General features: G+C 41.6%; 1 protein-coding gene across 1 annotated transcript in view; it reads right to left on the bottom strand.

Annotated features, from left to right (window-relative positions):
* Nucleotides 1-24910, bottom strand: part of plcb3 (phospholipase C beta 3) — a 48214-nt gene extending 23304 nt beyond the window's left edge. Inside the window, exons 1-2 of the mRNA XM_022758365.1 lie at nucleotides 24794-24910; nucleotides 9225-9311 (exon numbers count right to left, since the gene is read on the bottom strand). Coding sequence (XP_022614086.1) covers nucleotides 9225-9311; nucleotides 24794-24892 — 186 coding nt within the window. The 5' untranslated portion in view covers nucleotides 24893-24910. The remainder of the gene's footprint in view (nucleotides 1-9224; nucleotides 9312-24793) is intronic.
* Between the last annotated feature and the right edge of the window lie 503 nt (nucleotides 24911-25413).

The following is a 25413-nucleotide window of genomic DNA, read 5'->3' as shown; positions in this document are numbered from 1 at the left end:
ATTTGGTCTGTATACTGTGATTAATGTTTACAATAGATATATACCAAGTTCACCTAATAATTTACATAATCATTTTTTATATTGTTACCAATGATACAGATCTCATCAGTAAACTTTGTGAGTGACCTGTTATTAGTTTTGAAAATAAAACCAAAGTTGTCAAAAAACTGAATTACACTTTAAAGTTGTGTCATTTTCAGCCATGCTGCTGACACACACATTGTCGCAGCTTCATTAGCTAGGCAGAGATAAAAAACAGGACACTGTGCACACACCCACACAGAAACACAAATTTTGGAGGAAGCATCTGCTTAAACAATGGATTCGATACCATGCAGTGTGTCTCAGTTCATCATACAGTGAAGAAGTGAATTTTCATGCTGTTTGTGTGAGCCTGTGTGTACGTGCGTGCATGTGTGTGAGGAAGAGAGAGAGTGAAAATGAGGACCGCTCTGCCATGTGCACTGACAGATAATGTCAACAGAAAATAAAACGTGACCAAGCGAAAGTAAAGAAACCAAAAGGAGTTTGGAGAAAGAGGGAGGAAGCTGTCACATTATCGACTGACACACTCAACTTCCCCTGCAAACTGCTCACTGGGTGTGTGTGCAAGAATGACCTCCTGCATGTGTGTGTGTTATGTAAATGTTCCAAGTTAATTCCTTCTGGATGTTTGACTTGAGCCAGGGAGATAATCTCTAGTAGATCTCTACTTCTACCTGCCAACAATCATTCTAACAATTCAGCTGATTTATTTACACACACACACACACACATAAAACACACACGGTTCAGAAGAAGAGTAAGAAGCCGACACTACATTAAAAACACAAGTCACATTTCAGATTTTGGATACGCTAACGAGAACTAAATTAGTTAGCTTTAGAGGTGAGACTAACATCCCCTCTGCCTCCATTCTTCACGCTAAGCTAAGCTAAGCTAAGCTAAGCTAGCTTCCTTCACGTTGTACAGAAGGTTCATATTCAACAGATCTGAGAGTGGTATCGACCCTCTCCTCTAGCCCTCAGCAAGAAAGTGAATTTAGCTTTGGTGCTATTCAATCAATCAATCAGAAAAAATAAATGTACACATTAATCAATACAGAAAATCAAATAAAACTGTTCTTTAATCCCAGTATAAAACCCACAACAATCACTTCTTCTTATATTGGATTGACACAGGTCAAATCACTTTCACACCTCAAGCAACTCCAGTTACAGAGACTGTGGTGACACCCGAGCAGCACCCTGGGGTGTTTGTTAAAATCATGTCACAGCTAACATCTCCACACACTAGAGTAAGTGTTTGCGGTGTGCGTGTGCGTGTGTGTGTGTGTGTGTGTGTGTGTGTGTGTGTGTGTGTGTGCGTGCGTGCGCACGCGTGTGTGTGTCCCTTAATCCAAGGTATGTGAAATCAATTCTACACCATTAGAGGCTAAATTGCAGTTGTGTGGCGACTCAATTACATCCCTGGGGGCAAGTGTCTAAAAGCACAGGTGCTATTGACATGACCTGCACACCTTAAGGGAAGGAGGGAGGGGCAGGAAGGAGGTCAGAGGGAGAGAGCAGAATTCAGGGAAAAGGGGAAGAGGACTGGGAGGAGTGGGAGGAAGAGGGAGAAGAGGGGGCGACGAAATTCCCCAAGACCCCCATCTCCCAGTCTGAGCAGCTTCCTGCCCACTTTCCCACGCCAAGAGAGAGAATGAGGGAGATTACAACTGTTGTTGCAAGAAATTAAGGAGCAATAACTCTGGAGAGAAGGGACCATGTGAGAAAAGGCATTGATGAGAGGGAGAGGAGGAAGAGGATGGGGGCAGAGGGAGAGGGAGAGGTGGGAAGGAGCGAGACGGAGAAGGAGATAGAGGTGGAAGAAGAGTAAGAGAAGATGGAGAGCAGAGAGGGAGGAAATGTCATCCTTCAGTTTATATTAGAGGAACTACTTTTGCCTCATCTCTCTGACGGCTACCAGCTGCCCCGAAACGGAGAGACGCGGGGAAGGAAAAGGCGGGAGAGGAAGACAAATTGAAGGTGGATTAGCAACATAAAAACAGCCAATAGCGAAAGTGTGAAAGAGGCGATAGCCAAAGTAAAACAGAGCGCAGGGGAGGATTATCCGTGGTGCCAGGTGCATTTCAAGTCATCCCGCTGTGGCAGTCGAGGCCCCAATCCGCCAGGATCAGCTCGACACCACTAAATCAAATGCTTCACTTCGTTTATTGGAAACTACAGTTTAGCTGACAAATCATCTGTGCTGGCAGCGACAGTGCAGATAATTATTGCAGAAATGTTCTTAAACAAGGAAACAAGGTGCCATGAATAACATCTGGCCCCGTTAGCACTGTTTGACAGCGCAGCGGAGACCAGGCTTTACATGGTGTTGGTTTTTTAAAAACCACATGAATCATCAAATCCCACCACATTCTCACATCCTGTGTCGATCCTCTCTAACCCAGATATTTGATTCCCAGTCAAGGAAGTGGGAGATGGAAATTTGACTGACAAGAACAAATTGGAAACCCCCAAATCATTGCGAGCACGTTGAGACAGCACTATAATCTACGATAGGGAGCCAGTAAAAACAGACAGTAATGAAACTGAAATTCCCTCTCTCCACACTCTGAGGGAGCTAGGGAAGATTTTTTGCAAAGATGTTGACATTCCTTCTTCTTCTTCTTTTTTTTTTATAGATCTTGTGTTTTTATAAATGTTATGTTTTGTTAATTAACTTCTCTGTTCTCAAGGTCTGACAGCTTGTAGGGCCACACGAGGCTCAGAACAGGCGACCACTTCATTACAATATTATCCTGTCACAACACGTGAAGAAAATCCACAAATATTAAATGAAAACTACATAGGAAGGCTACAGATGGGCGACAAATAAGAGGGAAAACCCATACAGATGTGTTATAAATGTAGATATTTCTATAAATCAGGGGTGCTGCATTACACAATTAACATCCCATCATGCTCTCTGATATGTATTAAAATGTTGAGCAGACCCAGTTTACGTCCATTTTGGAACAAGATGGCAAAAAGCGATGATCTAAAAGAAGAGATGCCCTCATTCACAAGGCATGATGGGTCACTTATTGGCTCTGAGTATAAGGATGACATAAACCTGGCCTTCACAGACTGCACTGAACAGCTAAAGGAGCTTTTGGACAGACGTGTTAGTGATGCAACACAATTTGTCCAAAAGATTTTCCTTCATTTTGGTGTTTTTTTTGATGATGTTAATTCAAAGACATTAATCCCTCAGACCCCAACCACGTCCACTCAACACCTCAAATGGCTAATTTGGGTTGCAAATGTAAAAAGGAGGTGGAAGAGAGTTTGGCCCAAGGACAGAGAGAGGACACACACAGCAGGATTAGCAGGAGGGTGCAAGCATATGTTGTAACAGATGTGTGGAGTTGGGATGCGCATGTGGAACTTGTGTAACCCACAGCCACTGGCACTTTGCTCTTAGCATTTTAGCCACAGTCGGAGTCGTCCGCCAACACGTCCCAGACAAAGGGATTTTTACTGCTGATGAGCACAGTAAGAGACTGCATGTTAAGGTCTACAATGATGCGTGTATGGGTTAATGCATGTTTACGCTGGGCTCCTCCTGGACATAAAAGTTTGGGAACCGGTGAAATATGCACTGTTTAATTAAAGCTACCACTTGGAAGAAAGCTCTCTTTGCACTGCATAAATTAGCAGTGAAGGAGTGCAGCTCTCCTAGGCGCCACATCAAACACTATCAGCCATGTTACACTAACACCCGACCTGGCCTGCATGTTCTGTTATTGAGTCCTTCTGTCATTACTTTTCAATATTTTTATAAAATGTAACCTCTGTGTACCCGACTCAATTTATGCTCGCAGAACACCCATAATAACTCGTGTAAATCACAACTGTAGCTGCGCCTCAGTTAGATGAACGAAGATGTGATCATGTTCATAACAACTTTATCTCAAAGTGCAACTAGTGGACGTATTCAAAGAGTCGGGAATGACAGAGAGAAGAACAGAAAGTGGAAGGGAAAGAAAAACAGTGAAGGCTGGTGCGTGGTGGGGTGTGTCTCGCTTGTCTCACTGCCAAGCCACTGTGTGTGTGTGTGTGTGTCTGTCAGCGACAGTTGGTCGTTATCGCCACTGACTCAAGCATTATGGGAAACTCTGGGCTCTGAGCACACACACACAAACACACATTAGAGGTCTTGTAAGAACCTCTGAGCATTACAGAAAGATAGTGAGAGGGAAACAACAGAGAAAACGGGGGAGGTGAAGATGGAGGAAGGAGGGAGAGGAAGAGAGAGAGAGATGTGGAAGATTATGATAGAAGAATGGACCAAGAAAATATCAGCTGACTGGTAGAGCAGGAAGAATATTGTTTAAGAAAAGTTTGGGAAAATTGTGCTCTTAAGAAAAGGACAGAGAGACAAATGACACACTGGAAAAAAGGAGAGAGAGGTAAAGAGATATTTAAAGGAAAATGTTAAACAAAGTGAGGCCTCAGGGGAAGGTGACACGAAACAGATGAAGAAGAGTGAACAGAAAGAAAATGGATGGAGGATATGGATGAGGATGAAAAAGGTGAAAGGTGTATGTTCAGATTGATATACACGGAGTGGAAAGAAAGGGGGTGAGACAAACCAGATTCAAGGAGGAAAAGTTATGAAATGAGTGTAAAAGAAAAGGTGAAAGGAGGGAGACAGGTGAGCAAAATAAAGTCAGAGGAATAAAATGAGGCAAATAGACCAATGATAGATGGAGCAAGAGAAAAGGCCGAAACATAGGTAAACATCCAAGGGGGTTGTTTGAAGATTGCATAACGACTGGAGCTGGACCAACCCAACCAATCAGCCGACAACTTCCTGCAATAATATTGTACTCAACTCGGTCCCATACAGCAACTGCATCGTTTGTTTACTGTATGATTACAGCAGAACCTGAGGGCAAACATTTTATTACATCTTTGGAAATTATATTGCATCACAGTTATTGATGATACTCTGTTTCCTCATCGATACAATGCAGATTTCTCTACAACTGCAGTTGGGGAAAAGAGTGTGCGTTTCAAAAGTTGTCCATGTGCTGAGTCCCTCTGAACTCAAGTCCACAGGGGCTGAGCTTTAATGCATGTGTGTGTCCGTTCTATATATAAAATGCAATGTTGGTGCTGCGTCCTTCTCCCCTTCATACGGTGAGTGGTACTTTCTATTCTCTTTTCTCAAGTTGAATATTGTTAGAAAAATGCTTCTGACATTTTTGGGTTGCAGACTTTCGGACGTCCTTGCATGTCTTTGCTGAGGTACTTTAGCGAGCGCGATCCAGTTCTGCTCACTGACCACGGGGCACCCTGAATTTCACAAAGCAAATGCATCTTCATCTTCAAATTAAATGCGGGAGGTGTCTTTAATTGAAACTCTGAGTGGTTTGACATCTGAAGTAATAAGAGCAGAGCAGCAAAAATAAAAACTGCACTGGAGATCAAATATTTTGGGTACCTCTATTCAGAGAAATGGGTTCCATCCAGAATACCCTTGTCATCTGTGTAAAAGTGTATTAACTGCTCTCATTAATAATAGCTGGATATCTGTGTTGCCATGTCCTCTTTCTTTTCAGCTCTGGTTCAAAATCTCCTGGGGAGCCACAACGCTGATTTAAAGCTTCACTCTGGGATCGCTGGAATCAAAATCCTGTCACTTTGAAACAGGACTTCTGTAAAGCCACGGTTACTTGGGTGCACTCGTGTTCGCCTTAGAGCAGTGCAGAGAAGTTTCATTAGACCAAAAGGAGGTTTGCAGAGGAGCAGAGGGCATGTTTCCATGTCTACTGTCCAGATTTAAACCTGCGTCACTGTAGAAACTTAATACAGAGAAAAATTGAAGAAGCAGACATCATGGCACTGGTCACACAGTTTGACTGACAGGTGATCTCTGGGAAGTACAGTTCAAAAACACCACAGTAAAAATATTCCCAAGAAACAGCAATATACAGTAAATCTTTCTGAGCATTTGAATAAGGTAAATGAACCAGTATTAGTCACTGACAGTCTGTTTTTTCATCTCTAAATACCCATATTTCCCTGTAATTGGCCTCGATGGTCTGGATGTTTTGAGGCACATTTCATTTTTTATGGTGGTGACCGGCAGCGAGCCGCGTTCCTGCTACTGAAGTAAGAATAGTGGCCCCAGTCCAGCTCAGTCATGCCAACATTAACAAAGATGAAAAGCAGCAAGTAAGCCATGAAAAAGAAAGCCAAATATTATGGCGCATAAGGCAAATGAGGTGGCATTAAGGCAGGCGGAAGTTGCTTTGCCTTAGGAATTGGGAGTCTCAAGATAAAATCTTTACAGGCTAGTATGAAAATAAATCATCCACATGGCTCATTCCAAGTGACTAAACATATCAGAGCCAGTTTAAGTGATACTTCTAGATTCCTGTAATCACACTCACTGAGGTCCAGAAAGGGCAAAGCTGCCTTCTAGTCTGTCTCTCATTCCATCTATTGTCCACCCCCACCACATGTAAAGTGGCGTCAAAGCAACTTCTTTTTCTTTATCATATCATCTTTGTCTCCTTTTCTAGATTAGTCTGACTAATACATGACTGACCGCTCATGTTTCAGACCTGATTTCCTTTTAGCAGTGTTGAAGAAATTCATGTGGTGAATACAATGTGTGTCCTTATAGGCAGGTCTCGCCGCCCGGAAGACATCTCGGCAACACCCCCGGGCAGCTGCAAGACCGGGCTCCTATCCTCCTATAAATGATGGGAAGGGGGCCATAACTGCACTTTCAAAGGTCTCCAGGATGTAAAAACTTTGCCCCAATCAATCAAGCTCAATCAAGACGCGACAGTCAGTTCACCCCACAAGAGTGAGTTCATGTCTGATGTTTATATCCATCTGCACCTGCTCCTTTCTGCCACGGACTGTTACCGACTTTTCTATAAGAGCTTTGGCTCCTCCCTTATAATGTCTCTGCTGACTCTTATTCAATATGTAGAGAATTCAAAAATCAGAACGAGGGGCATGTTGTGACCCATTAGATGCCCTGATGCCTTATCAGTAAACCAAAATAAGATGGAGAAAAGTAGTGACCATGACACAAAGCCTTATGAGAAATAAAGCTAGGAGATGTTTTGGATCCAACACCAGTGATGGAAAAATCATGGATAAACATGAGGCTGTTTGCAGACTTTGTAAAATGCAGTTGTCAAACAACATTTGTTTGCATTTGATTTACTGAAATAGTGATGCTGACAGTAGGAATATGGTCATGCAGGCCATCTTTACAACAAAGCTGCTACAGAACCAGGCAGGTTTTACAGTTTACCACTGAATAATGACTTAGAGGAGAACTCCACCAGTTTTACACATCAAAGCCTGTTTACAGGTCATAGGCATCACCACTGCATATGTGAAAACTGTTGTATAAAGTCTTTTGTGGCACTCTGTTTGTGGCTCGAGGCTACATTAGTCACTACAAACACGCCCAAATAGCTGACTGAACTGGTTGTGTTGCATTGTGGGGAATGTAGGCGCCAGGTTTTGACAAGGAACAAGGACACGTGTAATAAAAAAATAAAGCATATCTGGTTTGAGCTGTGAATTGAGAGTGAACAGTGTGAGAAGAGATTAGTGTTCAGGTGCTGGAGTACTCTTTTCAGGATGATGTGATGTGACAACTGAACAACCTTTTGTTTCTAGTTGTGTGCCTCAATAAAACTGATCGCAGGCGGAGTGTAGAGAGGTTTTACCATCATGTTGGAAAGACGATCTGACTCTTTGCTAAACAGTGTCACTACTGCACCTCAGGCAACAAATGGCCTATTATCTTAATACCCCCCCACACACACACACACACACGCACACACATACATATATGTATGCAGGCACATGCACAAATCAAGACATCAGGATAAAATTAGTATTTAAAGACTCTGTGTATTATGTGAATGCATGAACACATTCTGACACACGTGCAGATGGACAGGATGACGTGTGCTCTGGCCCAGATATGCAGACACAGAGACACTTGCACCGCGCACACACTGCAAAACATGCGGACACAACGCAGTGATAATTTTGGCTATCAACAGGTCATTCCTTACGTGCCTCTTGGATAAATAGACAGCCAGAAATAAAGAGAGAGATGGTGTGTGTGAGGGAGAGAGAAAGGGAAAAACATAGACAGAGATTATGATGGGGGGTGGTGGGGGGGTTGATTGAGCTGCTCTGTAATGTCATTCGATCTGACCAGGAGCAACATCACACTGATATATGTATATACACACTTACCACTTTCCCATTCAAGTGATTGGCGAAAGTGGTTTCAGACTTTGGGACTCCACTGTATACTATATATAAACATATGGTAGATGAGTGGAAGGAGAACAGAGAGATAACCACAGATAAAAAGGTAAAGGTGGAGATGAAACAGAAAGAACAAAGGGTAGATGAACGTTGCTTTGTGTGTGGGATTTGTTTATGGAAATTTGCACCACAGAGCCACAATGTAATTCTCAAAATGCTACATCCTGCTGACTCACTGTTCCTTTTGGCTAATTATGTCACCTAAATGCTTAAAATGTCACATCCAATATTATTTAACTAATGGTTTAAGCACAGAAAGGATAAGGAGGAGAGGATGGTTGCTGGAAATGACACATGTATGGACGGAGTGAAAGAGCTGGAGGACTAAAAGGATGAAGACCACAAGGACAACAGGGAGAAGGAGGAACAAGAGGATGAGAAAAACAAGATGAGGCAAATTGATGAAAGCCATTCTGGCTGAACTAATGGACTGAATAAAACCACAATAAGAGACCAAGGGACACAAAGAGAGAGGAGGAAGAAACAACTATTTAAAAAGACAGTTAAAATGAAGGAAGAGGGAGTGTTGGTATGTGGTAGAGTTAAAGTAATCCACATTTGCACTTATGTTGGTACATTAAAAATCCATTGTGGTCTGCTTTAGAGCGGCCCATTTGTATTTGATCTTCTCTACTCTGTGAGATAAGAGACAGTGTATTTGGCCTACTTTGAGACCAAGCAGCGTGTGTGTGTGTGTGTGTGTGTGTGTGTGTGGGTGTGTGTGTGTGTGTGTGGGTGTGTGTGTGTGTGTGTGGGTGTGTGTGTGTGTGTGTGGGTGTGTGTGTGTGTGTGTGGGTGTGTGTGTGTGTGTGTGGGTGTGTGTGTGTGTGTGTGGGTGTGTGTGTGTGTGTGTCTTACCAGGTTGGAACCTCCAGTCCAGTAGAGGAAGAAGCCATCTGGGTCAACTTTCAGGGTTACCAGTGTGGGAGGCCCACTGTTGGGCTCCTAGACAACAACAGAAATAGAGCTGTTAGAAGGACACACACACACAATATACATTTCTCATTCTCTCACACACGCATACACACACACAGAGATGAATGTGAAGAGATAAAGTGAGCTCCATAACCAGAAGCCACTGAGCACTTAAAGGATAATCTGTTTATTACAAAACGGGTCTTATTTGGGGGTCATTTACATCGGTTATGATAACAGTCAACCCAAAGTAACTGTTGAGATCTGGAAACACAGCAACATTACTACGACAAGGACAGATGAGGCAGGAAACAGACAATACTCCATAGGGATGTAAACTGAAGAGGGAGCACACTAGAGTATCAGTAATAAACCATTGTATGAGCGTACAAGAAAACAGTGTGCACACAAACTTCAGTAAATAAGGCAGGTTACAGTTGAACCAAGAAGTAAAGTGCGATGGATGTTTGCAACAGACGGTTTGGGTAAAAATCTTATCGTTCACTTTTGTTCTCTCTTCCAAATATGATCCTGGCTGATCGTCTGACTGCTCATGCTTCTTTCCAGACTGTCTACTTTTCTTTTTTTTTTAAGCAATGTTGCTGTGTTCCCACACTTTAGCAGTTAACTTATTGAATACAATGTAGAACTTTATTCAAAATTTAATAATAATATGTAATTATTTGTTCAAGCACAACAGGCCGTTCATGGAACTTCAGACGCAAAAAGCACTGTTGTCTTATCAGTATTGCAGCCTGTTGTTGTTCTCTGTGCTGATGCTAAATGGAGAAAACTATGGAAGGTGCTCTGAGGGAATAAGAAAGACATCAAACCATCTGAGAAGAACATTCAGTTATGTTGGCATGTCAGTCAATCTACAGCACACATTAGGATTAAGGTCATGTTGGCTGCACTTCAAGTAAATCAAAGAATCACGTGTTTTAATCAATTTGAAAAGGTTTCTATTTCATTTTAAAGTGACACTACTGGCATTAATATTAGTAATTAGTAAAACTAAAATAAGACCCACATTGTATGAAACCATAATTTTATTTTGAGCACTGAATCTCTTTACTACAGATTAGGTTTCTCAATTAGTGGGCTCACGTCTGCTTTAGAGCTTTAAAATGAAAATTAAATGTAATCTTCATGTGCAGCAAGTTCATTGAGGAGCCCCAAAAAGACACAGGCCCTTTGTCTTTTGAAATCTCAACTTACTCTCTGGTGCAGTTATTATCTTTAAGTCTCATGACTATAGAAAGACTGTGTGATGTGAAATAAGCCCTTTATGGCAGCAGCGGCTACACCTGCTGCTTTATGGTGCCTTGCCATTATTGTGGACAGACAGAAAGACAGACATAGATATTGTGTTTGTGCGCACGTGTCGTGCAACAGCTGTTTTGATGCTGGAAACCACACAGTTTGGCCAACATGAAGTTCTCATTCATGTGCAGCATAATGATGGCACAGGAGCCTGCATCAACATGTCATTAGCATCATCATTATGGAGCCATAGGCAAGATACCATGACCGTGCACACACATATACATACATACACACACACACACACACACAGCTACTGGCTCTGTAATTACAGTGGTAAGTGGTTATATTCTTCTCCAACAAACACATCGTCCAGACATCCTGGGAAACGACGATGATGATCCAGATTGTTTGTTATTACAGTGACAGATGACTCATGTACACGTGTCGTCATGAGCATCATCATCATCACCATCAGATGGGAAAAGTGAGAAAGGTCAGCGTGGGAACCCACAGAAAACTTTGCCACAAACATACTATCAGAGGAAATAGGCTTGCAACAACGCATCACGCAAACAGTTTACCACTGACCACATACAGAAGGTATTTTGTAATGTGGGGTATTAACAAATAAAATGGCTACAGCATGATTCACACAAAGCTGATGTAGTATGGCCATAGTTTCATGTTTTACACATATATGTGCAGACATGAACTGAAAGGCTGAACGTTGAACATTTGAATAATCATCTGCATAAAACAGATAATAAAAGCATAACATAATTTATGCAAATCAATTTCACAGTTACTTCAGTAAACAGATACTAAAGGGACAAGCAAATTCTACAGGACTTCATAAAAGACTAGCCTATATTCCTTTAATAATCATAAATGGAGGGATAACCCCTCAGTAGTTATAAAACTGGTAGCCTATAAAGCAAACAAAAAAGCATGCTGTGAACTTAGTTTTATAACAGTTAAAATTTCAAGTAAATAGTAAAAGTAAAAAATAATTACACCTAACTATGAAACTGAACTTATTTGATGTTTAATACATCTTGTTAAAGAGATTAATATTTTACTATTCATTTGATATTTTGGGAAATACACTTAATTGCTTTCTTGCTGAGGATTAAATGAGAGGCTCCTAATCACTCAGGCCTATATGCTAATTATAGGCTACAGTCGGTTAGCTTAAAAGAAACTGCATAAAAACTGAAAACAAGGTGAAAGCGCTAACTTGTTTCTGTCTAAAGATAACAAAATGTGCCTACAGCACCTCTAAAGCTAAAATGTTATATCTCACTTGTTTCATTCTTACAAAAAACTAATTGTAAAAAGAAAAATATATAATCTGGTAATTTGTTTGCTAGTGAGACAGGCTAGCCATTTCCTTGCTTACAAGTCTTTATGCTAATGTTAAGGCACACATGAAACACATATATTTCTCCACAAGAAGACAAATAAACATATGTCCAAAAATGTCAAACTATTACTTAAAGAAGTCTCCGTAGTTTTAACTTTTGGCCCATTTGCTGGGAAAAGCTGAACATACCTTAAGTTTAGGCTCCAAGGTTGGCTAACGCAGAAAGGGTTAGCGGGTGAGGTAGAAGTTTGGATTGGGACGAGGAAAGAAAAAGAAAGAGGAAAAAAGAGATGGTTAAAAAAGGAAAGGATGGGACGAAGACGGGCAGGAATGGGGTTAGAGGAAAGGGTGAGGGTTGAAAAAGAAAAAGAAACAAAAGGTCAGGAATAGAAGAAGAGAGCATGCAATTAAAGTCAAGTGTTCAACCTCATCATGAGGCCTTAATAAAAGAACAGTATATTTAGTCTTTATAAAGTGTACATCCTTAAGAGTTAGGTAATTATGAGATTACTTTGATACAAGACATGTCACTCTGAAGCATCAACAGCAGTGAAGTTACCAGGTCTTGCTACAATGCTTTCATATTTGAGTTTAACTTCAAACGTGTAGCTGACTGTGGACAGTAAATTGCTGAACTTGTGACGTGTGTTTACTCACTGGAACCTGTGGAAAACTGTACAACTCCAATTTCATGCTGTGATTATCTCAAGGCTGTGACCTGATGTCAGATGCTCTTTTGCAAATGTCAGCACTGAACCGTTCCTTAACTTGCAGTGAAATCTGATCTTGCAAATCTGAAGCCATAATGGCTCGTTTGTTTATCTTTTGTCTGCTAGGTTTAATTCGCTGAGACAACAGAACTGAATACAGTACAAACGGCAAACAACCCAGATGTTCCCACTTCCAAAGTACTACAAACATACCCAACTAGAAACCTTATAAGCAGAGATAACTGTGCTTTCGATCAAAAGCATGTACAGCAAAAATATTTGCAAATCAAAACACCTGGCATGGGTATTGGAGGCAAATGAGCCTATTGTTTAAAATTCCTAGGTACTCCATGCTGCAGCTCCTCAACATGCGCAAAAAGATATGGGCCACATTACACACATTCCTCTGGTAAATTTAACTTTAATCCATTTCAGAAAGTGCTCCACTCTACTTAAAAAGACGTCAGTCAGATTTAAGGTTTTTTCCAAACTTTCCATTCAACTTCGCTGACTTTAATTTAAAATTACGATGATAGCTTGAGAGTAGAACAGCATGAACAATCTCACGTTACATTTTTACAGCTGTTTCATGCTCCATTACTTGTGCTGAGCAACATTAAAATATATAAAAATTGATTGTTATCATTGGGGATGAATATACATTACGGAAGACATTGCTACTTTGCAGCAAACCCTTCTTATATGTGAAGTAAAATTGATTACTGTATGTGGTGCCTAGCTGTACAGTCGATGTAAACAAACTATAGAGAGGAAACAGTAGGAACAGAGAACAAGGGAGAGAAGAACATCCATCAAGGTCTTAACGTCATGTTCTGCAGAAAAAAAAACATAACATAAACCCTGTGTTAACTTTGTGATAATGAATATGTTTTCAACCTGAGTTTGACCCATTCATACCAGACGTTTGGTCATAGGTAAATACCCGGTCACTGCCAAGACCAGCCTCTGTAACTGCTATATCCTATAACTAAACCCAGTCTAAAACTGGCTGCGACAATATTGAGGCCTCACTAGAGATTCATGTTCAAGTTTATTTTAGGGTTATAAGAGCACAATTTATGGTTACAAGAGATAGAAGTCATCACACATTTTGTTCTGCTATTGTAAACCCACAATAATAATCTGATCACATCAAATCAGTTTCTTTCAGTAAAACTTAAACAGAAAATTACACACTGTGGTCTCGACATCTTTTCCACAACCCAGTAGCTCTACAATACTACTTCTATCCTATATTTGATGTTCACAACAAAATGCATTAGCAACAGATACAGTACACATCAAAAGAGTGTCAGTATTCTTTATGAATTTATATTGGTTGTGTTGGTGTGCAAGAGCATATGAAAATAAGTCCTAGAGATAATCTCAGAGTGTTGACATTGGCAGCTGTCATGTAGTGTTTGCTATGACTGGTGTAATACGGTTGGTACTGGTTGGTACATGCAAGTACAATGTTTTATATATCCTGAGTGTTTGATTGGCCTCTGTAGGAACAAGGCCAATAAGGTATCTTAAGTCTTAACTCCTTTCTTGTTCATTTTGTTTATTTGGATGACACACTTATCAGTGCATATTAACCTCTGTACAACAGGCTCAGTTCCTGTCACTATTTCCCCTCCTCTCTCTACCTTTGTTTCCTTTCCCCCTCCTCCTATAAATCGACTGGGTACATCCAGTGTCAATACACACTTCGCCGTAGATGGGGAATTCCAATGGGACCAGACTCACAAACATCCTCACATACATTCACCCAGAGGAATGTGATCTGTGTGCTCATGTGACCAGTAATATATCAACTTCTCCCATACAGCTTTCTAGCTGGCACTGGCTGCAGGGATGAACACACACACACCATTGTGATCCGATTCATTTGCATGCCTGCTGAGTTTTACATACCTGCCAGTTGCTTTCGAGTGCTGCCTTCCACCGAGATGCACAGATGTCTATGTTATATTCACCTCTGTCTTTCTATCCTGTTTCTTACATGTAATCCACTCTTTCAATTTGCTGGCTTCATTCTTTTGTTCAGTTACAATTGATTAAATACTTAAACCAAGCAAAAATGCAATGCAACAAAACATTTGCTGAGTGAGGAACTGATGCTTTCACTCTGAATTTGGATATCTTTGGGTTTTTTTTAAAACTGATTAGACAAAAAAAGCTATTTTACCAAACAATTAAACAGAGATAATCAACAATTTAATAGATGATGAAAATAATCCTCCACTTACTCTTTTCATTGACTTTTTTCTGTTCAAAGAAAAAAGTGCTGACTGCTGTGTTTGAGTGTCTTTCTGAGAACGCGCCAGTTTTCAGTTGTAATTGAGGGTAAAATGTTAGAAACCTAACCAGGAAATCATTAGTGCCCACCCTCCACAGACACACACACACACACACACACACACACACACACACACACTGTTTACCATAAACATGCACCCTACAGTGTGTTTTCTGTGTGAGAGTGGGTAAGGTCTGTAATTGGACCTCACCCCTCTCCCTAATTAACCACCATATGTTGTAAAAACCTTCTGAAGTCTCACTTCTTTCTTCTCTTTTTCATTCTTTCATGCCTGTGTCTTTCTCTCTGTGTCAGTCATCACTTCACAACACTCTATCCATCCTCCATTTTCTTCCTTAATTGATTAAAGATCACGTCTCTCTCTCCAGACCCCCTCCAGAAGCCCTGACCCTCTGACAAACACCTTCATTAACTGACCGTAATGTCAAACTCAAACACACACACACACACACACACACACACAAAGTGGATGGACCACCCTCTGAAGCTGAGGTCAGACAGGCACCAGCTAATGAGCCCCTGTAAGGGCATACACTGGCTAACACAGCTATTCTGTCTCTCTTCTGTCCTCACCGTACTTCGTGTGTGTGTGTGTGTGTGTGTGTGTGCGCATGTATGTGTGCGCATGTGTGTGTGTGTGTGCACACGTGTGTGTGCACGTGTGTGTGTGCGCGCGTGTGTGTGTGTGTGTGTGTGTGTGTGTCTGTGTGCGCATGTGTGTGTGCGTCTGTGTGCGTGTGTGTGTGTGTGTGTGTGTTGTGTTGTGTAATATCAGTCAGGAGAAAGCCATTAGTGAGAAACTGATAAAAGTGGCTGCTCCAAGTGCACCTTTGCTCGGCCACACTGTGTGTGTGCTCAGCGGCAGCTTGCAGGAGTGGTGTGAGAAAGAGGGCCAGCGCACACTCAGTGTGTGTTTGAGCTGCTGCTTTGGCAACATGGTTAAAGTTGATGACAGTAGGTAACCTTTGGACTCCGCGGTGAGGAGAGCAAAGAGGGAGGAGCAAGGCCAGAGAGGGAAAAGAGCTATAAAATATAATACAGAAAGAATGAAACTAGCAGGTCGGTCAGGATCCTATTCAGTATTACATCGTTAAGTGTAAACATATTCAGCATTTGAGGGCAAGATTTTTTATGGAGTATGATTTAATTGTATTACCCTAAGTACATGCTATGTGTCCTATTCTTATCCTGCACTTTAATTTCTCCACAGGTGTCATTTAACTTTCTTCTGATCAGACCACGCACCCTGCCAGTGATAGAGCCATGTTCTTTCTACTGACCAATACCCCAGTGTGTATACATACAGTTTATGTCAAGATCTTTTCCCCCTGCTTTATCTGTCTTGGGAATGCCATATTGCACTCCACTGCCGGCCTAAAGATTACTGTAGTTAGCTGGTATGTGGCTTCACCAGCCACTTCTTTTTCTACCACTACCCCAAGCATGATGTGTCCAATTCCAGTATAGGACTAGCATTTTGTCTGCGGAGAATTGATTAGTACAAGTGACATTTGAGATTTAAACAAACTAATTTGTACAAAGTGCCGTCTGACCACATCTAAAAGTTATTGTAGCTGCTCCAAACAACCGAGCCAATAAACTGTCATAGAAAGAAGTCAGATGTAATGAATCATATAATTCAGGATAACTGGCCACACTATCAGACAGCCTCTCCTTGGAGTTCAAATACTGTCTAACCTCAGCACACCTGTCCAGTCACTCAGTGTGGGCATGAATATCCAATTGTCAATTTCAAAAAGTTACAAACATTGTTGGATTCAAAGCGGATTTCAACCACTGTTAGATGATGTGACGAGCACTTTGTCTGAAGCAAATTGAGTTCAGCAATTCAAAATCTCCTTTTGATCCTGCAATTTCAACATCCAATTTCTTACAGCAATATATGGATTTCTGATATGAGTGTCCAAAGTCACAATAGGGCAAAAAGAAAAAGAAAAGAAACACATTTACCTGCTTTGAATTTCAAATGACATTTTAAGGATAACTGGATAGTGTAATAAAATTGACTGTTAAGAATGAATGAGAGTAAATAAAATGTTGCTGGTCTAACAAAAGAACCAACTTTGATTTTGATTTGAAGTGGTTCTTCATGTTTTGATAAAATTCTCCTACATTTTCTATGTAATGAGGAAATGAAATGAATGAAAACAGAGGCGACAGAATGTCTGTGCTTCTGCCAAGTATAAACTGAAACAGTTTTACTCCAATGAAAAAACGCTTTATGAAAAAATGTTGCTGCACCTTATTTTGAAGCTCTCACTGTGATCAAGATCTCATCTTTCTGCATCCTAAAAAACAAGGGTTGTTTTCTCACAAAAACTAGCTAGATACTTTTTTTCCCCCCACAGTACAGCCACAAAGAGCAGGTCAGAGCAGGCCAGACCAGGCAGTCATCAGAAGTGAGACAAGATAGAAAGAAGGGAAGAAAGTGGAGGACGCAGGCGAAACAAAAGTAAAAGCCAATGAGGGAACAAAACAAAAAAGACAGGAAGCAGACAGAGACAAACAAAAGGAGGAAGAGAAAGTGATGGAGGGATGACAAAGGATCACATGTAAGCTACAGAGATGCCACGCTGCCGCTGCATGCGTGCTTGTGTAGCGAATGGAGGTAAAAGTATGAACAGAGTGAGAGAGGGGGCGTAGAGATGGAGCAGTCCAGATGTCAGGCCCACACTTCACATGTGGCTGCGGTTGACCTTCCACCCCTCTCCTCTCCTTACTCTCCATCTCTCTCCCCTCTGTCCATCCATCTCTCGTTTCTCACCACTCTGCCAGGATGTCAGCGGTGTTTCTCAGCACGGCGTCACAACTTCACACAAGCCTGCGTTTCCTCCTCCTCTTTCCCCGCTCTCATCTCCTAAACATCTTCCCCTTCACTAATCTCATAACAACAGTTTGTGGCTTGTTGCTTCCGTGTATATATCTAATGCTGAACCAACATATCTACTTTCTGATGAAACATGACACACAGGAGAAATTGGCGTGAAAGTAGAGCCTATTGTGTTTTCCTGTAAGTTCTATTTTTTTAAGAAGAGAAACATTTTCATTTTTGAAAAATAGGCTGTCACATTTCAAGTGTAAAACGCTTTCCAAGCTGTTTTGAAATCTTCTTGCCTCTTGTTAGGACTCTCGTATATCAAATGTAGTGCGTGTTTTGTGAGCAGTAAATGCTGACACATGAACAGCACACAGTTGGTTAGGATGTTCTGAAAATATCTCTCTCATTTATCTCATTTAGGAAGCGCAATGATTGGTCAAGGCCGCTACAGTGGATCTTTTTCCTCAGAGCTGTGGCATCATAAGAACCCAAAGCCAAGCAGGAAAACAACATAAGACAACAAAAGGAGCTGCTCTACGAGTCCCAACATGCTGGTATATATACAGGAGGAAGAGGGTTCAACTGATATGTGTTTTACTCTGGAAAGATGTTTTCAGTCAACTCCTAAATACATTTTTGCTGTTTCATGGAGTGATGAGAGTTCAAGGATAACTATGATACAAATGGTAGAAAGTCATTTCGAAACAATTCCCGCACTAATAGAGTCACTAATTTTGTTGAGAACTAAATTATTCATTAATAATATTAAAAAAAAAATTACTTGTCATCCCAAGCAATGTAACTACTTAAGATTACAGCAACATATGCTTTTATTCTGAAATTATACAGAATAAAAAAATTATCACAAACAAGCTTTAGAATAAAATTTAAATCAGTACTGAATTTATTAACTGAAAGAAATTCTTCTTGCTTCTCACCAAAAGTTTGATCACATCGATAACACACTTTAGTGGTAATAGTTTGCTGCAGGGGTGACGTATTTTTGTAGGCCAACACGGAAGTTGGTATCACCCTGGTTCCCTCGACAAAATGCTAATGGGATATTTCCATTTCGCCGTGAGGCATATATACAACTTCCCCAGCAACCTCTGTAGTCTCATTTAGCCACTTTTTAGCAATCAACCTTTTTAAGAGACGTGAAAGCTGACGTATTTTATGTTTTGCGCTCATTTCAGGCATCTAACTAAAAACCCATTAACTTCAGGACGAGGGAACTGGAGGTGCTAAAATGCTAATTTCCAGTTTTTAGGACTACCTCCTGCAGCACTCCACAGATTTTACACTTGGGTTTTTAAGCAGACCAAACAAACAAGATACATCAGATTAAGTAGTGAGCTTTAGAAGTGTTGGTAGGCAGATTTCTGTTACCTTTGGGACAGAGCCGGGTTAGCTGTTCCCTCATATCCAGGTGCTGCTAAGCTAACAGGGTGCTGGCTGTGGCTTTGTATTTAGCATATAAAGCCGAAAGTGGTATCAGTCTTCTCATCAAACTCTTGGCAAGAAAGCAAATGAGAGCATTAAAGGCTTTAGTTTCTTTTAAGTTGTCTTAAGGATATCAAATGCCGGATGGAAAAACTTATTCTCCAGCTTAATGAGAATAAGACACTTAAAGTTATCGGCCTTGAAAATTTCACTGGTGGTTTAACCACTTTTCTCATGCCTGTGTCTTTTTGTATTTATGCTAATCTAAGTCGTATCAATTTTCTCATCTATCTCTAGTCCAAGACACCCTGAAAACCAACATCTAAGGTGGCTGAAAGCTATAGACATTTGGCTGTTTTATACTTTCAGCTGTTTTAAACTTTAAGGCGTGGATCATTCAAAATCCATCACGCAGGCATCCAAAGCTTTTCAGTTGAAATATGCTCCAAAACATATCTTCATGTGGAGAGGTGCTGTCAGAGGCCGCTGTGACGGCCTGGCAGCAGCACAGAGATATTCCCTTCTAAAGTTTTTCAACGAGCCTCGCCATCAAAGAAGGTCAAAGTTCTGGGTGGGAACTCACAGCTGTCAGTCAACACATGAACACACTTCATCCTCAGATTAGATGGGGATGATTAAAACAGATCCAAAAGTGCCTTGTCAGGATACATATGAGTGGGGAACAAGTGTCTGCTGTCAGTCTGGTTTGACAACACAGCACAGATAAACAATAACAGTTTTAAACTGTCCTCAGCTGTTGCCAAGATTTTAAGTTGTGAGATCCTCTAAGAGAACTGCCGCGCGGCCCATAGGATCTTACAAAAATAATCCCTGCCAAATTGCAGGAAACAAACCCTGAAATGCAACATTTTATGGCCCATCATGTTTTGCTCAAGTTACAGGGATTTGAAGTGGACCCAAATCCCCTAACCTCAAAAGGATGTCACATTCCCGAAACTCTGTCCAATTTATGGACCACTTGTGATCCCATGCGACTTTGTTTGCAAGCCCTGGTTTTCTTGTGAATGTGAATATAAACAAAAGAAGTGTGGAAAGAAATGTGCACCTTTCTCACACAGTTCTGACCAAGGAAAACACATAGGAGTTTTTGCACACTGAGATTAAGTCTCCTTTTGTTTTTCTAAATTCAAAAACAGGTGCACATACAGTGCTTGGTTTGAAAGAATATACATGCCCAGGCACATAACGTACAGGGAAGTGGTGCAGCAGAAGTGTATTTGAATACCAGGTTTACAATATTGATATAATCCAGTGGAATGAAACCTGCAACCACTCCACAAAAGGAGGCAAAAGATAGTGTTATGTGTTGAGATGATTATTTATTTGACCTCTGTGTACTTTTAAGATCCATATCAAGGCGCTCCATGGCACGCTGACAGAGAGCCAAGCTGCTCTGTAGACAAACTGTCTGTCTGTGTTTGTTTAATTGGTTGTTTAGGAGGAATTTTAACTGAATTCCAGTTGGAATTTGTCTAAATTGAATTGTGGCCGGGCTGCAGAGGGCGGAGCAGCAGCAGCGGCTGAGGCAAAGGCAGAGGGAGGGAGAGAGAAGGAAAATGGCTTGGCTCTGGAGCCTTACAACAAGCTCGAACAGGAAGTCATTCAACGTGAAACACACACCCAGAACAAAACAACCACACACGCACACACGCATAGGAGCGCACATGTGTACACAAGCCGAAGCGCAGACGAAAGAGGGTCAATTTGGAATGCATTCCTCCTCCTCCCCCCTGCATGAGTCAGTGTGTGTGTGTGTGTGTGTGTGTGTGTGTGTGTGTGTGTGTGTGTGTGTGTGTGTGTGTGTGTGTGTGTGTAAGTGTGTGTGTGTGTGTGTGTGTGTGTGTGTGTGTGTGTGTGTGTGTGTGTGTGTGTGTGTGTGTGTGTGGTGTGTGTGTGTGCGTGTCATTTGATGGGCCTACAGTAGAATTCCCAAAGCCATTGAGAAACAGAGGTTTTGTTGTGAGACCAAAAGATTGAAGTGGCACTAGGAAAAGAGATAGAAAAGATGAAGATGTGAGCCATGTGGGAAAGAAGGACACAGTGATGAGGAGGGGGGGGAAAGAGAGGGATGGGGTCAAAAGTGGGGTTTTCATGTAAACAAACTGCACTGCCCTCGGGCACTTTCTGGTCTGTGTGTGTCTGTCCTAATTCTTTTCTCACTTCGCTAAGTCCTTAAAGGAAAACGCCAAGTTTTTGGGACAGTAGCCCATTGGTCAACTTTCCTAATAGAGCGCAGACAGACACTAAAATAACCACTCTGTCCCCATTAGACCATTCACTTCTCAGATCCAACTTCAAACTTCCACAAACACTGCTCTGAGTCGACGAGTTAGATCACAGCTGGATATATCATACGGCCAGGTAATCAAAAGATCTGAAATAGTAACCTCAATAACATCTAAACAACTCCCTGTGGAAACAAAACCAACTGCTACTAGTTGTTTAATTATTTTTGTAGCACAAATCGGCTAAATTGTATTCGTTTCCTGCACAACAGAGCCAGACTGAGTCATGCTTAATTTGAAATGGATAACCTTCAGTGTCCCCAGAGTCTTTTCTGAAGTTGGGGAAAAAAAACATATTTTCGTGCTACACACCACAGATTTGGAATAATTTACAAAGCAAACTTCATTTGGAAACACTGCCTTCATACCAGTCACATTCAAAAGCTGCTTCCTGGAGAATCTGACTGTTTCAGCTCTTTGCTTCACATGTGAAAGTTGTAAATTAATTTCCTACATCTCTGTATGATAACTGCTCGACAGGTCCCTCTTTTTGTTTAAATGAAGGTTAAATAAAAGAAAAATAACGTCAACATTTCGCTGTTCAACTGCAACAAGCTCTCTCATTACTGAGATAATGGTATGCTTAAGTGTTTGGACGGACCCCAGCAGCAAGAGATCTACTTTTAAATTAAAAAGTACTTTGCTTTAGCTACGAGTCAGTCATTGATTGGTTGATTTTAAATGAATGATCATGATTAAAGTGAGCAAAAAAGACTGATACTTAATTAACTTTCCTTAACACCATATTTACATCATGATTTTAGCAGGAAATCCACTCGGGTGCCTTACAGGATGAAACAGGAAAAAATGCTGTTTCTTGAATGAGCATCTGACACATTGGGGACAAACAGGGTTTTTTTGGGACAGAAAGAGGACTAATGGGGGATGCAGAGCACTTTCTAAGTTACTAAATTAACTGTTTAGTCCATAAAATGTCAGAACAGAGCTTGTTGCTTGCTTGTTTTCTCATCTTAAAGCGCAAAACTCAAAAGATATTCAGAGAACTGAAAGGCAGCTGATTCTCACATTTGTGAGACTGGAACCAGGGTCTGTTTAGCATTGCACCTTGATAAATATCTTAAATGATTAACCAATTATAAAAGTTGTTGATGGTCAATTTAATTCCTCAAGTTATTAATTAATTCTTTCAGCACTACCTGGGCGTACAGAGACAATGCCAGAGTCCAGACGACATCTTATTATCAACTTAATAACAATATAGGTTTTTTCCCAAGTCAACAGAGAAATCTGGCATGTAAATATGGTAAAGTGAGCAGACTTTTACGTGCCTTAGTTTCTTCTAAGTTCAGGCCACGTACAAAGCATCATTTTGGCAACAGTCGCTATCAGAGTTTATGTAAGATGACAACCCCGTCTCATGAAGCAGGATTACTGCGTTGGCTGATAAACTGCACTGAATAAACAGGACTTTATACTTTAGTTGAGTGTTTCTGTTAAAGATTTAAAAGGGGTTCTGGGATTTTGCTCAGTTTCAGTCTTCATAATCCTGAATTATGAGACGGCTCCTGGAGTTAATTTGAGGAGTAGTTGGAGATCAAACATGTTTAACCTCAACCATGGTCTAATTTATGATACTGATGTTTAACAATGGAGCATCAAGTCCATGCACAAAAGCGTTCCTCTAATTATTTTAGGAACGCTGCATATTAAAGTCTAGCTCTTTTTCCCCACAAACTCCTTCTCTCTCCATTTCTTCTCCATAGCACATTTGTTGATTCTAAGGGGAAGTGGCAAATAGAGGGGAAGAATGGATGAAAGATAGACAAGAAGAAAACTTGCATATGTTTTCGAGTGTTCACACACTTAATCACCAGCATAACCATTTCCTGGGAATTCCCTTTGAGATGGAGGGAGACAGAGAGAGTTAGTGTGTGTGTGTGTTTGAGAGAGAGAGAAAAGAAAAAAAAGGAAATCAAAAGGACATGGCATTCACTGTTTGCGTGACAAGACCCTTATTCGGAGGCCAGACATACACACCAGTTCACACGCAGGCACATCACGTCATTATTACAGTGTGTGTGAGGCTCTGTTGCTGATAACTTGTTTACTTTCAACTGCTTATGTTGTCCATTTTTTTTCTTTTTAATGGTCCTTGGCCCTTGTATGTACAAGTGTCAACACCACACCTGACCTCATATCTGCACACTGGCACACACAGCTTGTATGCAATTCTGCTGAGAATCCAAGACAGGGGTTTCCAAGTGGAAGACACAGGCCTGCAGTCAGAGTGGATCAGTCAACCTCTCAGTTAATCATTGATGGCTGCTCAGACACATGGACACACACACCTACTTTCTCTGTGGAGAAGATTACAGAATGGCCCTACACCCTGTCACACACACACACACACACACTATCTCTCTCTCTCTCTGTCACTCACACACACAGTAATTATGGTCAATGACACAGGCAAGTTCATACCAGGGTTGCTATACAGGAAAAATAGAGCAGGAGAAACAATTAAAACCTCTGCAGACGGGAATTAGAGACTTAAAAAACAAACGTAAAACAAACACGTTAATGAGTTAAAGAATGTATACATCAAGGTGACATTTCTGTGCGTGCTTTGCGGCTTTATGTGCACTCAAAGCTCCCAAATCCCTTCAAACAGAGGCAACTTCTCCCGATTCCCAGCTGGACAGGTGCTCTCTGCTGTAAGCCGCCGGGGAGCAGAGGGAGAAGCACAGAGCGCCAGAGGAGAGAAGGAGAGAAGAGGGTGTAGAAGGGCGTCTGAACTGAACATGAGCCCGAAGAAAACCGGCTTGACAAGAATTCACACAACAAAAAGCACAACACACACATTCAAGCACTGCCTGCCTGCTGGCGAATGCAGGGGAATTTTTTACTAGATTCTCTGATTCACTCACACTCACACTCACACACACACACACACACACACACACACACACACACGCACCTTTAGTGGGTTTCTGTGTTCACTGCGGGACTGTGACGGCGTGCACACACCTGCACACTGCATACACACATGATCTAGTGTCTGTACCTTACTAACACGCAAACACCCCCCCCCACACACACACATACTTCAGTTTCATGTGTCACTTCACAACACTGGGCCTACTGTCAAAAAACAGGCTGTCATGTCTCATGTTGTCTGTCCCTCGTCTTGAGTTGATCACATCAGGAGCACTTTCTTTTACAGGCTGTTACAGCGACACATGTAGCAGTCGGAAAGCTGTGTGCATGGGCTGAAGCCAAGTTTCAAACATTTCATTCTCACCTCGTCCCATTTGATGAATTTGCCCCCCTTCTTCAGCGCTTCGTGGACGGACACGGGTTTGAGCTGCAGCGCGTGGACTCCCGGCTTGGCCCCGGCCATGGCGAGGGACTGCCTGCCCGGGTGCCAACGCCTAAACCCCGGCTGCGGCGAACTGGACTCCTCGGAAGGAACAAAACGCTCTTCCTTCCTCCACTTCCACCCCGGAGATTCTTTTTTCTTTGCCGGGGAGAAAGCTGGGTGGAAGGCCGAGGCGAGGGAAAGTTTTTCAGGCACTGACTTCAGAAGTTAGTGAACCTCACCGAGAGTTTGAGGAACATGAGGAGTAAAATCCAGAGAGAGAGAAAGACAGGACTTGGCTGTTTCAGCGCGCACCGCCGCTGTCTTGTCCGCGTCCACGCAACGCGGTGGCGCGCCTATAATTCCCCTTTTTATTATATGCTTTGATTCATATATTTGTTTATTTATGCAGAATCCTTTAATCTCGCACTTGAGCGCGCATAGAGATCATTTCCTTCCTTCCTTCCTCCCATCTGGTCGACCCCTCTCCTCTCCTCTCGCCCTCTCGCTCCTCTACCAACTTTCTCTGCTTCCTCTCTGTCTTGTCTCCTCCGACGCGTTGC

Source organism: Seriola dumerili, unplaced genomic scaffold, assembly GCF_002260705.1.
Source record: "Seriola dumerili isolate Sdu_G_001 unplaced genomic scaffold, Sdu_1.0 BDQW01000295.1, whole genome shotgun sequence".
In the NCBI taxonomy this organism is placed as follows: domain Eukaryota; kingdom Metazoa; phylum Chordata; class Actinopteri; order Carangiformes; family Carangidae; genus Seriola; species Seriola dumerili.
The sequence above is the reverse complement of the archived record's forward strand: the minus strand, read 5'-3'. Positions and strand labels throughout refer to the sequence as shown.